Source organism: Lathyrus oleraceus, chromosome 4 (assembly GCF_024323335.1).
Source record: "Lathyrus oleraceus cultivar Zhongwan6 chromosome 4, CAAS_Psat_ZW6_1.0, whole genome shotgun sequence".
Taxonomy (NCBI): Eukaryota; Viridiplantae; Streptophyta; class Magnoliopsida; order Fabales; family Fabaceae; genus Lathyrus; species Lathyrus oleraceus.
The window spans coordinates 325238781-325255483 of record NC_066582.1 but is presented as its reverse complement, the minus strand read 5'-3'; the positions used below and the strand labels follow the sequence as shown (position 1 = coordinate 325255483).

Here is a 16703-nt window from a genome sequence, read left to right as displayed (position 1 = left end):
TCATTAATTATGCTTTCAGCATGCCTTAGAGATTTTTCGTGGTAACAACAACATTAGGTGAATAACCAAAAGTTTCCTAAAATGTCTCAACATTTAGAAAACAAAATAACTTAAATTCAAATAGAATATCTGATTCCTCAATCATGGACGCCACACAGGATTGCTTAATATTTCTAGACTACTCAGTAACCTGTTGAATCAATCAGCCATTACCAAGAGAAAATAAGTTCCAGACAAGATGTCAGATTCACATGTTAGGACATCTTGTTCAACATGTCGCTGTTAAGTTAGTTTTATCAAAATTACTGCCAATCATAAAACTAGAGAATTAACAATGACCATCAACAACACTCCATCTTCTTCTTGTTTTGCAAGTGTTGCATCTGTTTCTTGATTTATTTTTCTTACCTTCTCGATATTGACTTGCATAATATTCATACTTTTGATAGTTATAACACTGAATATGTCTTTTGTTGGGTTTTCTTCCATCACCTTTTCCTTTACCTGCAACACCACCTTTGTGATTGCTTTGGATTGAGGATTGTCTCTGATTTGATGAACTGTCTTCTTGTTGGTTTTATCTACCAGTCAACTTGTTATAGTCCCGTCTACCTTTGTTTTGGTTCCATTTTCCTTTGCCTTTCTTATATTTAACTAATTGTGACTGCAGAGCCACATCACTTTTTGTCTTTCTTGCTGACCTTTCAGTCATTCTTTATTTATGAGATTCATCCGTCCCTTGACGCTCTTCTTTTTTCATGCTTGAAAAATCCTTTAAATCTTCTATGGCTACTACCACATGATCGAACTTTGAAAGTAATGACCTCGAGATCTTTGCAACTATTGATCTTGATGTCGACACTTCTCCATACATCTTAATTTGATTCAGCAGTCTCGTTACTCTGGTGAAGAAATCAGTAACACTTTCGTTTGCTTCCATCTGAAGTAATTCGTACATTCTTGTGAGTTTGTAACTTCACCTCTCTCACCTTCTCAGCGCCTCCAAACGATTTTTCCAAGATGTCTCGTGCTTCCTTTGATGAGTCTACATCACCAACTTTCTTAAAGTTGACTGGATCAACACATTGCACACAGATTAAGATGATTCTACTTTGCACACAAATTTTGAAGAGACGAAAGAATAGATTTAGGTTTTACGAGAATACAAAATTTGGAGGAAGAAGAAGAATGTATTTTACTGTCCAGCTGCACTGAATTGTATTTCTTGAAAGTGTTCACAGAGTGGTCTCTCTTTGTGTTATGATTACATAGATTATCCTTCTATTTATGATGAGATTACTTGCAATCCAAGTAATCTCAAAATAACTAACTCAACTGATACAAAATATTAAGTTCAACTCTGTCGAAGTAAACTAATTCGACTCTGTTGAAACTACACAAATTTAGACTTTATCAAAGTTAACTCCTTTGACAACTACATACTCCAACACCTGTCGAATACACTCTTACTTAACACAAAAGTAGTTAGATATTTAACAATTCATATATGGAGGGATTCAAAACAATTCTTTTATCTTCAATCCTACATAGACTAAAAATATATTTAACAAGAGCGCGGTAATGCATCCGCTAGTTCCATCAGAAACTCAACAACATGATCGGGTGAGGCAAGTGTATATCGAGCATTGGTTCGGCTTCGTCCAACAGCGCATGAGAAGTAATTCTCCTTCTTAAGGTCAAGGACATTCCGTGATATATTTTCTGGAGCCGGGCGTCGCAGTGAACTGCAAATTTGATTATTTGTTTTCTTCTGATCAGAATTTGAGACTGCCTTTTGAGCCTTGTTTTGAGATGATGATGACTTTGCTCCATTTTTACTACTAGCTGGAATTTTCAAAGCTGGTTTCTTCTCAACTGAAAACTTAACTGCTTCTGTTGGTAACTTATTACTTCGCGGAAGACCAACACCAATAGATGGAAGCTCCGGCTCAAAAAAGGTATAAAGATCTTCATCCTGTAACAAAAAAAAATCATGTTCAATTCAATCCCCTAAAGTATTTTTATATTTAACACGAGCTCGTTTTCATCGCAGATAAATGAAACTATAACTCACCTTTCCGAGAAAATGTCCTATACAAAGAACATAATCAATCGGCGATGTCATTGATTTACTGTGAACTATCTCTCCTAGGATGCGGTCAATAGCTGCTCCCTGATAATAAAAGAAATTTCGAATAAACTGTTATATATGTACAAATAAAAGTATTCTGATGAAAAACTTCAACTGACGAATTATTAGAAACAAGAGATCATATCATATCACCTTTGTAACGCCAACAGCTCTAACCTCAACCGATCGGCTGCCTTGAACAACTTCAACTGACGAATTAGAAATCGGACCTGTCCAGAGATGTTGCAGCATATCTCTTGCTTGAAGTTTTCCAAACTCTACGTCTATTTGAAATGTAAGAATCAGTAACGGCATTGAAAGATAGCTGGAAAACCAAAAGATCAATCTGCAATATGAACAATTCAAGCAAGCACCTGCATATTTGTAATTCCATACAAGTGAAGTTTCCCTTTCTTCAAAATCAAAGTGTGACCGCGGTGTTCTTTCTGTGAAGTACTCAAAAACATGCTGTAACGCAGGATCAAAAATGTAAGTTGTTGACATATATGAATAAATGAAGTTACAATCAAAAGAAATGGAATTTCAAAATTAGCGCTAACTTTCACGCTGTCGACCCATTCCATATTCAGGTGCTCCGGCATTGTTGTCATCCATTCACCCTTTGAAGGTTGTAAAAACATCCCATTCTCTGCTGCCAACCACAGGTCATATTCTTTGAAATTCTGTTGATAGGAAGACGTTACAACTGGATTCATCTAACAGTTCATAAGGAAAACAAGTAATGTGCAAAGAATTACATCATCTAGAACTTTTCTTCCACTTCCACTGAGCACAACTACTGTGGTATTTGGATCATTGCAAAGTGCTGTTAAGGGTTGTCTCAGTTCTGGATGCACCTTAAGTTCCATTTCTTTAATCTGATCACCAGTTTTCTCAACCGGTTCTGTTAAAGTTCCATTGAATCCCTGTATGTGTATAACCAGCCTCAGTGCAAATGTTAACGAAGAAAGTACGTATATGAGGAGTAAAAGGCAAATAAACAAGACACAGAGAATTCATGAGCTTCAGTGTGACTCAGCATACCAATATGAGCAATCTATTAGTTGAGTGTCGATAACGTCTAATTGCAATCTCTGTTGGAAGCCTAGGCGGAACTTGTCTAGTCCTTAGTTGTGCCTCGATAACAGTATCATTTAGTTCGCTGCAAATATCAAAGATTCGTAAGGTAATGTGGTTCTTCCCGAAAATCAAAGTAAGAGATATAATCTAAATACAAATATGCACACCTGACAAAAGTTCCTGCCCATTCTTGTGCAGTGTGGGATTTCACATGAAGAAAATTATGCTTATGTCTCTTTTCTCTCTCCGACGGGTGCATATTCAGAGCCCTTGCAATTGCAGTAGCAACTTCTGTAATGTTCCAGGGATTGACAAGAATTGCCCCGGCACCAAGAGATTGTGCTGCACCAGCAAACTACAAGAAGAATACCGAATATCATGCGCCAGATCAACATTATACATATCTAGTTACAAGAAAAAAATATGCAAATTCTAACCTTAACATGGTTTGAATTGAAAATTTTAAATAAATTAAAATGATAATAAGTATTTGAAATTACTTCACTAAGAATGAGAACCCCTTTCTTTTTCTCCTGGCAGGCCACAAATTCATAACTCACAAGATTCATTCCATCCCTTAAAGATGTGACTAGTGCTACATCTGCGTAAATAATGGGTATGAATACAGTTAGAAGAAAACTTAAAATGACAAGAACTGAATACCAACAATATATTTTGATGCACTGACGATAAAAAGAAGTCATAAAAATGTTTGATAAGGTAGGTATAATGTACTTAAGTACACAAATTTTACCCGTAACTGCGTACAGAGCACATAGTTCATGAAAGTCAAGAGAGCGATCCTGCAGACACAAACAAAAAATCATGAGATTGTCAAACATAACAAAGTCTTCAGTGAGTTGAAGACTCGGACAATGAAGGCCAGATACTTCAACTATAAGAAGCCTTGGTGTCCAACATGTATCGAATATAGATAATTCTTGATGTGTGATAGAACACCCGGTCCAATAAGTTTGATGACACAATCATTGGACTCAAGTCAGCGTTAATATAATTTCGATCAGGTTATCATGATATCAAGAGCGTACCAGGTGATGTATAGGAACAGTAGTCAATGATCCAAATCTACCATTGATGCGACCAACAATTTCATGAACCTGACTTGTAAGCTTTTGATCTATGTTACACAAGAAATAAAGTTAAACCAGTCATGATTCAGATACCAAGAGTAAGTAAACCAAATACCTCATACATAATGTATAAAATTCAATTGATCTAAGAAAATATTCTGTTGAACTTTGCCATTTCAAAGTGCAAAGGACTACTATCTTCTAATCTAACCTGAGATTATTGGAAAAATTGGTCTACCACTTGTAGAAACAGTAGGAAAATTAAAAGTGAGACTGTTTTGAAGAAAATAAGTAACATACATTCAGGAACATCTGTTCGTGTTGGGACGGCGATTTGAAGCAAAACTACTTTATCGCGCCAATAAGCATTTTCTTCCAAAAACTTTTCAAACGCTAGAATTTTCTGAGGGATTCCTTTAATCATATCAAGGCGATCAACACCTAACATTACCTGTCAAGACAGAAGAAATGAAATGTGAATTCCTTTCAAAATTAATAGGATCAAAAAGTAGAATAAGTTATATGATTCAAACACTTTACTAAGAAGCAATAGATATACCTTTCTTCCTTTGAATCTTTCTTGTAATTCTTTGATATGTTCCTGCACTTGAGGAAGGTCTAGCGCCCGTATAAATCGTTCTGAATCTATCCCAATTGGAAACTGACATTCAAAAGCAACAGAAGAATTTTTAAGCTCACTGTAGCAATTGGTTACTCAAAATGAAGTTTTATTCGAAGATTTTTTTCTTTGTCCCTACCCTTCTGTTCTAATAGGTGAAATATTAATCCAAGATAAATAATAACTGCTAAAATTATAAAGCAAAAGGAAGCTTATAAGAAAATTTTGCGGGCACTTACGGCGGCAACTCGAGTTAGCTTCCCTTGATGCTCAACCCCATAAGGTGTACCTTCAAGTCCAAGGATGCGAGTACAGGCACTAACAAAATGTCTTGCATAATCATAAGTGTGAAAACTGTGCAAGAAAAGTTGCACTTACCCAAATCAGATCGACGATATAATAGAAAAATGAAAATTATTATACCAAAGATGGATACAGGATAAGGGAGAAATTAAGACTTACCCAACTAAATCAGCTGCAAGAACAGAATGCAAAAGCTCGGAACGAGACGGCAGTGTCCTGTGAATTTCAGAAGAAGGAAAAGGGGTGTGAAGAAACCACCCAACTTTCATTTTACTGTTATATTTCTTCAAGCATTTTGGAAGGAACATAAGATGGTAATCATGGCACCAAACAACATCACCCTCTTCATAATGTTGGTTCACAACATCAGCAAACATTTGATTTGCTTTCTCATAGGCCACAAATTGAGATTGGAAACTACGCGTGGTGGCAAGACGGTCTTCTTGTGGAAGCCCAAGGTAATGGAAAAGAGGCCATAAAATATTGTTGCAATAGCCATTGTAATATTGATGAACAATCTCTTCATCTAGAAATACCGGGATACACCTCTGCAATGTATAATAGCACAAGCAAGATCAAGACAACAAAATTTCATAAATTTTTTACATCAATATAATTAAATGATACTATTTCATTAAAATTTCAAACTTAGTCATGTTTGGATGTCCATCAACTTGATCGGTGAGATTTGAAATAATCGTGTCCTTCCATATTAGAAACCACATTCGCCAAGATCTTTTCAAGTATTTTCGCCAAAATTCAAAATTTAAAACTCCAAAACTCAATTTACTTCTGAAAATTCTTGATTTTTAACTGATGGATTTAAAACTCTTCTCAATCAAAATTCATGCCGCAACGGCCAGCAACGTGCAACCGCAATGACCGCAATTTAAAACCATGGTCTTAAGTTTAAACAAATGTATACAATTTCAAAGTTCAAAAAATTAAGGAAAAGAATGTGAATATACCTTTTCAGCTAAGGCTTTAGTGAGTGCCTTCTGTCCAACCACATCTGGAACATTGACACCGGCCCAACCTATCCACCTTGCCTCAAACTCCTTCACACCTTTGTTAATATACAATATCAAAAAAGGAAGTAAATACATTTTAAAACCATAAATAAATAAATAGAGTAAAAAGAAACTATGAAGTACGACACCATAATCATGAACGTTAGTGTCGTGTCTGGTGTGTGTCTGTGTTAGAGTGCAGAGAGGTGTATGTGCTACATAGAAAAATGTAATCATGAAGGTCTGTGTTAGAGTGCAGAGAGGTGTATGTGCGATTGATGATACATACCTAGGAGAGCACTAACGAGGCCACCAGCACTTATCTCCAAAGACCAACAATCTTCACCTTTTCTAATGGCGGACACGGGCAATCTGTTAGCCACAACCAAAAGCCTCTGTCTATTACTACTACCATACTTTCCAACAGCATCATCTCCTTCTTGTTGTCTTCTCTCAGTTATTAACGACGATGATGATAGTTTCTCAACATCATCTTTCTCTTGATCCTGCTCCAAGTAGTCATTGTTTTCACTTCCTCTTTTTCTCAACTCTCTATCTCTTAACAACCTTTCTACACGTCCCGGTATATGATTTGAATCACCATTGTATTTATTCCCTGGCATATATTATACCTATAAATAATATTAGTAACAAAGGTGAAGTTAATATTAATCAGAGTGTGAACACCTTGTTGAATTGGTTGTGTTGAGAAAGAAGAAGTTCACGTGAGTGACGTTGGAAATTAGCGGAGAGTTAAGGGAAGACAGGTGTGTCCTCAAAAAAAGGAACTGAACTGACTGGTTTGGGTTTAGTGAGTCAATTTTTTGAAAAGTGTTTCTATAGAAACTTAACAGGTGGGATCTTGTGAGGAAGACACTTTGTTATGAGTTGCAACCTTTTAAATGGTCATTCTATTGCAAATTCTTCTTTTTCTAGTAGAGATAATAATAGCATAATAGAATTGTAATTTAAATAAAAAAATTAAAATAATGGAGTGAGAGATTAATAATTTTATTTCAATACTAAGTTATAGGATAATGAAGATGTTTAGCATTTTAGTCAGATTAGGTTTTCTTTTCTCACACTAGAAGGGAAAATAACAAAGCGGCACATGCTCTAGCTAGGAGTGGGAGTGATTTGGGTAATATTAGGGTTTGAGAGTGTTTCAATCCTAATAGACTGTTAAGCCATTCTGATTTATAATAAAATAAAAGTCTGTTTGATTAGAAAATAATAATAATAATAAAAATAAAAGTAAATCTTTTTATTTATACTTTGAGAACAAATTGAGTTTATTTTTAATAAATTTATTAAATAAATACATAATCCACATTTTGGCAGGTTTTTTTAAAATTCACTCAATTTTATAAAATTGTCTTTGTTTTGAAATATCCTACTTATTTGTCACTCCAGGAAAAACTCCTACAAAAATGCTAGCCATTTGTCACCAGGAAAAACTCCTACAAAAATTCTAACCATTTGTCATTCTCTAACACTCGGTTTAAGAATTTGGAGGGAAGGCGAGGAAGAGTTTTGAGGGAGGAGATTTGTAAAAAATTAGAAAAATATTTAATATTTTTTGAAATTGTAATTTTATATAGAATAATAAATAAATATTTATTATTAATATATTTTAAATTTTTAGAATATAATAATAATATAAAATATATTTTAAAAAAGATATAATCATCCCAAACTCTCCTATAATACAAATTTTTAGTTTCGCAAATTAAAAAAAATTGCTTTATAAATAAAAATAAACCCTCTAAAATTTCCTCAATCAAAATTTTTCAATCTTTATTATTTTATCCTTTTTTTCCCCTACAAATTTCTAATCAAAATGCCTGATGATATGTTTGGATATGATAAAATTAAATTTTTTTAGAGAATCGAATTCTAAATAATTTAAATTATTTAATTGAAATCCAATAAATTTTAAATTTTTTGTTTAGATAAATATAAAATTATTCGTTGTTAAATTTTTTGGATCATTTTTTATAAATTTTAAAAGTTTTTGGTCTAATTTAAAATTTTAAAAATAAACCAAATTTACAATTTTGAAAAATTTAAGGGGTCAATGTGTATTGGATATTTATTTCTTGAAAATTTTATGGGTAAATTTAAAAGTTTTAAAAAATATGAGAATAATCTTGAAATTTAAAAGATTAATAATAAATTGTTTAATATTCACATTATATAGGATGAATGAGCAAATTCAAATTTTTCATTTTTTAATGTTATTTGATATTCCTTAAATTTAATTTGAACAAAGTATTTTATGAATTTATATTATTTTAATAATTTTTATTTTTTTTTATCCAAACAATAAATTAAGATCAAGTCATTTTAAATTTTCTCACAAGATTACTTTTTTTTTCATGAAAATACTTTATTCAAACACATTTTAAAACTATGTTTGATAGTTTGAAGGGGGGAGAGAAAATTTAAGAAAGATTTATTTTTATTTAAAAACTAAAATATCTTTAATTTTAGGAACTAAAAAATTGTATTGGAGGAAATATTTGAAGAGTTTTGCAAAACTTAAACAAATTATTCCAATATAAATTATCTTGATATAATATTCTAAAAAAATTTAATAAAAAAAAAAAAATATATATATATATATATATATATATATATATATATATATATATATATATATATATATATATATATATATATATATATATATTTGTCACTCTCTAGAAAAACTCCTACAAAAATTCTAACCATTTGTCATTCTCTTAACACTTGTCTAAGAATTTAGAGGGAAGGGGAAGGAAGAGTTCTGAGGGAGGAGATTTTGTAAAAAATAGAAAAATATTTAATAATTTTGAAATTGTAATGTTATAGAAAATGATAAATAATATATTTTTAATTTTTAGAATATAATAATAATATAAAAAATATTTTTTAAAAATTTATAATCCTCCAAAACTTTTCTACAATACAAATTTTTAGTTTCTCAAATTAAGAAAATTTTGTGTAATGAGTAAAAAGAAATCCTTTAAAATTTTCTCAATCAAAAATTTTCAATTCTTTTTACTCTATCCTTTTTCTCAAAACATTTCTCTCTCTTCTCCTCCAAATTTCTAAACAAAATGCATATGGTTGGAAAGATAATTGAAATTTTTTAGAGAATTTAGAATTCTAAATAATTTAAATTATATAATTGAAATCCAATCAATTTTAAATTTTTTGTTTAGATAGATATAAAATTATTGATTTTTAAATTTTTGGGTCATTTTTTATAAAAATTTTGGGTCTAATTTAAAATTTCAAATAAACTGAATTTACAGTATTGAAAATTTTAAGGGATCAGTTTGTATTGGAGATTTATTTCTTGAAAAATTTATGGATAAATTTAAAATTTTAAAAAATATGAGGATCGATTAATAATAAATAATTTAACATTCACATTATATAGAATGAATAAGCAATTTCGAATTCTTTATTTTTTTGTGTCATTTGAAATTTTTTAAATTTAATTTAAATAAAATATTTTACGAATATATCATTTTAATAATTTTTATATTTTTCGTCCATAATAAATTTTGATTGAATGATTTTAATTATGGTGGTCATCAACCGTAACTACCTGAACAATAAAGGAAAGAAAAACTAACAAAATTATGGTGGTCAAAGCGACGTCAGCAGTTGAGGAAGTAGTGTCTAGTATGAACTTGATAGTGAAGGTTGTATTTAGAAATACGATATGAGGTAACAGTAGGTTCATGACCACCTTCTCCTTGCTTGAATTACTCTTACAAGTGGGTCAGAAAACCAAGTTACTATTAAATTTGACCAATTTGATTTTTTAATGAAGGATTTTCATATGGCGATGGAACTAGTTAGATGTAAGAGTCGAGACCTCCACTGCCATAAATAATTAAGTCAGTTCATCATTATCCCTTTCAGTCTTCCCTTTAGCATGAAAAATAAATTGATTGAATATATTATAATTAAATATATCAATTCAAGTTTTTGTCATTCTTGAACTCTTGATAAACATTTTAAATTTTTATTTGTTGATTCTCTCATTTAATATTGCACATAGTGAGGTATCGACCTTGAGTTCCTTGAACCACAAATATTATGTGTTTTTTAAAATAATTATTCAAATTACTTATGGACTTTTTCAATCTCAAACAAATCTCAAGTTCATTCATCTTTTTAAAATTAAAAGCATATATATCAATATTCAATTTCAACGAGAAGTTAAAAATATTCAATGTGACAATGGTAAAGAATATGTCAATGGTCAATTTTAAAAACTTTGTGAAGCCAACAGAGTTTTATTTCTGTCTCTTTTGTCGGTACATATCTTATCAAGTCAATATTGTTTGTTGTTGTCAAGTAAGACTTGTTTGTCGTAGTTCAACTCAAATTCATTTTTTTGTTTAATGAATATATTGTATTATTTATTTTTGGTATTCTATCTTAATTATTTGAACTTGATTTTAGTTATTATATTCTATTATTTTAATTTTGATTTGAATTAGTTTAACTTATTTTATTATAATTTTTTAATTTGGTCAAATTATTCTTAAATAAAGATTGAAATGAAGTGTAGAACTATGATATGTTATTATATATATATATATATATATTATCGATATTGTTGTATTAACTTTGTAATAGATTTTTGAAATATTTATTTTATTAAGTTGTGAACGTATGATTATGTGTGACATATCTATGAAATTTAGTTTCATATTATTAGTTTATTTAATAAACGGTTCGACCGTAAGTTTTACCTGTTGAACCAATTAAATCTTAAACTGCAAGTTTCACCAGTTCGATCTTTGGTCCGATTTTTAAACATTGCATTTTATCAAACAAATGTTTCAATTTTCAATCACCTCTTTAAATACTATACTAGAAAGACTCATCATACTCTCACATATGAGTCTTTGTCGCTTATGTTACCCTTTATTCCATTTTATTGCGATACATAAGCTCCAATCTCATTCCACATCATGTCTATTCTTAGGTTTTTCATCACATTATTATGGTTACAAATGTTATAATTTATCATCAATAAAATTATTATTTGTCGACATATAATTTTGATGAAACTCAATCTTACCTTATATCCTTAACCATTTTCGGCTCACAAATCTCATCTCCTTAACCTTCTCTTTCTCCCTCCCTATAACTGAGTCCTTTTCCATCTAAATCACCGCCAGCATTGCCTACAAATCTCAACTCGCATCTAGATCAAACGCAACATCTTCCTCTCATTTACCAATACTCATCATACTCTCACTTATGAGTCTTTATTGCTTATGTCACCCTTTATTCTATTTCATTGTGATACATAAGCTCCAACCTCATTCCACATCATGTCTATTCTTAGGTTTTCCATCACATTATTATGGTTACAAATGTTATAATTTATCATCAATAAAATTATTGTTTGTCGACATATAATTTTGATGAAACCCAATCATTAACCATTTCCGACTCACAAATCTCATCTCTTTAACCTTCTTTCTCTCCCTCCACATATCAGAGTCCTTTTCCATCTAAATCACCGACATCATTCCCTACAAATCTCAACTCACATCTAGATCAAACGCAACATCTTCCTCTCATTTACCAATACATTTTGAGTTCAAAAACTAAATCTGTCACAAAGAGCCAACATGGTATCTTCAAACTGAACCATAAATACTATGATATTCACTTACGTGTTACAAAATTACCTCCCTTATAACCCACTGTCTACACTCAAAGACTCAAATTAGAAAATGATTATGGGTGATTAATATGATGTTTTTATTGAAAATAAGATGTGGGATTTGGTTCTCCGTTCACCCGATGTTAATGTTATTTAATCTATGTGGATTTATAGATAAAGAAAAATTTGACGACGCGTTTGAGAGACATAAAGTCCAATTTATAGGTGATGGTGAATGTGTACAATTAGTCTGGATTATGGAAAGACCTTCAGTCTAGTTGTTAAATCAGAAACCGTTCAAATAGTGGTCAGTCTTGTTCTCTCTAAAGCATGACACATTCATCAGTTGAATGTAATGACTTCTTACATGTTGAACTTAAAAAAAACAGTTTACATGTATTGGGGTTTAAGGAACAGTCTACATGTTTTGTAAAAAAAATAAAACAAAATTATGTAACATTATAAAATTATTTTTAAAAAAACTCAAACAAATTGATCTTAAATTATCTCACTAAATCGGTTTAATTTTGATTGTATAAGTACGAGCTGAAAATTGTGATATTTTATAGGCTTAAAAAAACGGTGACTTGGCTGACGCACACTTGACGGGTATTTTTTTTCATTTTTTTATTAACAAGTATTTCATGTCCTCTGGCTTTAAATAGCATTCATTATCCACTTACCAAATTGTTTATAATATTGCAACAAAAATATATATTACATACATATTTCAAAATGATTTATTAAATATTTTAATTATTTTATATTTCAACTATTAATATTTAATAAAGTTTTAATATTTCAATTATTTAAAAATTAAATAATTAAAATATTAATAGTTGAACTATTAAATAATTGAAATATTCATTTAAATATTAAATAATTGAAATACTCATTGAAATATTTTGTAAACTAATAAACTAAATAATTGAAATACTAATAGTTTAACTATTAAATAATTGAAATATTTTATAAGCTTATTATTTAATAAATTAAATAATTGAAATATTAATAGTTGAAATGTTAAATAATTGAAATACTTTATAAAATTATATTTAATAAAATAAATAATTGAAAAAATTTATAAACTAATTATTTAATAAACTAAATAATTGAAATATTAATATTTGAACTACTAAATAATTGAAATATTTTATAAACTTATTATTTAATAAACTAAATAATTGAAATGTTAATAGTTAAAATATTAAATATTTAAAATATTTTATAAACTTATTATTTAGTAAACTAAATAATTTAAATATTAATAGTCGAAATATTAAATAATTAAAATATTATTTAATTTAAAAATTAATAGTTGAAATATAAAATAGTTAAATATTTAATAAATTATTTTTATAATACTGAAATACGTATGTAATATTCATTAGTTTATTAAATAATTAGTGTAACAAGTATTTCAACTATTTAATATTTCAATGAATATTTCAATTATTTAGTTTATTAAATAATTAATTTATAAAATATTTTTATTATTTAATAGTTCAACTATTAACATTTTAATTATTTAGCTTTTAAATAATTGAAATCTTAAAAAATTATTAAATATTAATAGTTGAAACATAAAATAGTTAAAATATTTAATAAATTATTTTGATAATACTGAAATACATATGTAATATATATTTTTGTTACGGTATTATAAACAATTTGGTGGGTTTGCTTAGTGGATAACAAATACTGTTTAGACCATCCAAATCAGCGTTTAATAGAATTTTAACTCCAGAAACTAACATCAAAATTAAAAACTCGCTAGTTACAGGGACCAAAGAACTATTTATATTTTAAACATAAAATTTTGATTATTAAACATTACATATTAATTAAAAGTATTCTAGTTCATTACTTTAATTTTCTTTTACATTTGATTAAACTATGGAACTAAGTTTGTTTTGTCTATAATTACGTATTTGAATTATTATTGTAAATAAACTTACTAAATTAGTTTTAATTATTTAAATTTAATTTGATCTAGTCTAATAGTTAGAATTAGATCCTTTAAAAATAAATAATTGAGAAGTTCCAAATTTGAACTCGAGTCTTTCTATTTAGATGTCCTTGATTAGCTAGTAATTAAGTTGACTTTAACGAGACAATTATTATAATTTTTTTTAATAATTACAATAAATTTTTATTTATTATTTTTATTGCATCAGCATTTGTTTGGATTCAATTCATTTTCAACTACTATCGGAAGAAAAAAAAGCTTTACATATCTGCATTCTATTCTCTTAAATTTTAAAAATTGTTATTTTAAATACAAATATAAACTTTTTATATTCATTACTACATGTTCTTATATCATAAGTCACTAAGACTCTTAATTAAATAATATAAACACATCAAATTCTTTGAAAGTCTAATCAAATCTGGAATGAGAGTCACAAATCAGGCAAAGAATTTCGAGACATCATTTCTCTTTTGGCCTTTGTCACCCACAAATGTCAACAGAGTTACTATCCAATCCAATTATGAAAATAAAACATATGACAAAAATATCTTCCACACATTACATGGTTTAGTCTTTTTAATTAATTTTTCTTAATATAGTATTGACTTCTTGATGAACATGTCTCTTAAAAGTTTCAACAACAAAATGAATAAGCTCAGTCAAATCAAAGCATGTGAAAACAAAACAAGATCACAACCGAAATCTAAAAGCAAAGAAAACAAGAGTGTAACAAACACTTTCCATATCTATGGTCTAAGAAAAACATACTTAATTCAATAAAAGCATGAAAAACACAACAGAAAAAGAAAGAGGGAGGGGTAAAACTAACCTGGAAGATACAAAGGTGAAGAATGAAGATGCTTTTTGGTCTTATAGAATGTGTGTGTGTGTGAGAGAGGGAAATGAGAACATTAACAAAGAGATAACAATGAATGGAAGAAAACACTTGGATGTTATGCTATATATCCTCACGAACAGGATTCTTTTAGCTCTCTCTATCTCTCTTTATTTACCCAATGACTTCAGAGGGAATTTGTTCCATCTTTTTATTCTTTTTCAAAAGCCATACATTTTTATTATTATTGTTGACTCAACATACACACGGTATGCACCAAGAAAAAGATTACACCAATGGTTATCATTTAAAAACCATATTCTCATCCTCTCTTTTATTCTCAACTACATCTAACTTATAGAGTTTTCTTTTGTTTTTTTATTTTTTGTTGGGAATAAAGAGGTCCAAGCACAGAAAGGAATAAATATTTTAATCTTGATGTAACATATTTTCTTGTCATTTGATTTTTTTTTTTTAAAAGGTATTTGTTTATGACTGCAGAAGGTGAATGCTGAGGTGATGCTTTTAATGGCTAATTCATTTTTAAGTGAAACAGAGCAATAGAAAAATAGGAGATCTTATAAAAAGGGTTCAACTTTCTCAAGCCACACAAACACTTGAAGATAGACATGTATAGAAAAAACTTTTTTTCCTACCATCTGATTTGAATGAGTATTTAATTTGATATTCCCTCTTTTATATGTGACATTTCATATTTTTATATTGTAAAAAAATTGAATTTTTGATACGATTTTTTTCGTTTTTTTACCATTTTTTTTGTTGTAAATTTTCGATGAAGAAATACGGATAATTTTGAAAAATCCGATATTTTTCTGGAAAAAACCAAAAACATACCGACAATTTTCAAAATTTTCAGATAGCAACTAAAATTTCCAAAAAATTGAAATTTTTCTATATATTGAAAATTTTGCCTATACTTATAATTTTCGGTAGTGCAGAATAATATTTTATTTAAGTGATCCATAACCAACATGGTCTTCTACAAATTCATGTCCATATTTTACGCAGTTCCTCACCACTGACGTTGTATGCTTTCTATATAACAAGTTTAATTTAAAGGTTTTCTCGTCTTTATGATATTGATAGTTTACTCTTTATATGTTGTAAATGATAAATATTTAAGTCTCGATCTGAAGTATTAACATGGGCATAGACTATTGGTAAACAACATGGTATTATTGTTGTCATTGTTCGTCCTGATACTAAAAATAAGAAGTAAGTGAGAAAAGATAAATTGATTATGGACTGTGAGAGAGGAGGAAACTACAAACGAAAGAATACATCTAAAAGCAATAATTCTTCAGAAGTCATTTATAGTATGAAAGTTAAATGTTCTATTAGACTGAGATCTGTGTCAAGTGGTAGAGGTTGAAAAGTGATGGTTAGGTACGAGTTGCACAATCATAAACTATCTAAGGATTTAGATGGGTTGTGCAATATGGCTTAAGGTACATAGTTGCTGCTTTGAAAGACAAAGATCCAGAAAACCTCATGAGTGTTACCCATGTCTATAAAGCTAGCGCTACATAGAATGCGGGCAAGAGAGGTCTTTTGGCGGAAATGCAAATGGTGTTAAGTCTTATTCATAGATAGAAACACATTTGTTGGACTAGAAATAGGGAAGACTCAAATGTTGTTGCTGGTACCTTTGGAACACATTATAATTCAGTGAAGTTGTTGAATATGTTTCATTCGATGTTGATTTTTTATTGTACATACAAGACAAATAGGTAATGGCCTACACTCATTAAAAAATGCAAATTTTGATTTAGCAGATTTTTTATTATATGCATCGTGATCATACAGGTATTGGCTACCACTACTTGAGATTGTTGGTGTTACGTCAACAAAGTTGACGTTTTCGGCTGGCTTTGCCTATTTAGAATATAAAGGGAGGAGAACTTCAAATGGGCACTAGAGAAGCTCAAAGAGTTATTCTCTTCTGAGAATTTGCTACC

The 16703-nt window shown here is 29.4% G+C and overlaps 1 protein-coding gene across 1 annotated transcript; it reads right to left on the bottom strand.

Moving 5' to 3' along the window:
* Window positions 1-1189: 1189 nt before the first annotated feature.
* Window positions 1190-14876, bottom strand: LOC127075328 (alpha,alpha-trehalose-phosphate synthase [UDP-forming] 1). The gene is made up of 18 exons (XM_051016821.1): window positions 14719-14876; window positions 6524-6866; window positions 6193-6290; window positions 5384-5772; window positions 5161-5275; window positions 4862-4963; window positions 4603-4753; window positions 4261-4349; window positions 3966-4014; window positions 3712-3812; window positions 3379-3566; window positions 3176-3293; window positions 2890-3057; window positions 2692-2814; window positions 2506-2599; window positions 2285-2415; window positions 2075-2173; window positions 1190-1975 (listed from the first exon to the last, which is right to left on the bottom strand). The coding sequence occupies exons 2-18, from the start codon at window positions 6855-6857 to the stop codon at window positions 1565-1567; spliced, it is 2760 nt and encodes a 919-aa protein (XP_050872778.1). The 5' UTR covers window positions 6858-6866; window positions 14719-14876; the 3' UTR covers window positions 1190-1564.
* Between the last annotated feature and the right edge of the window lie 1827 nt (window positions 14877-16703).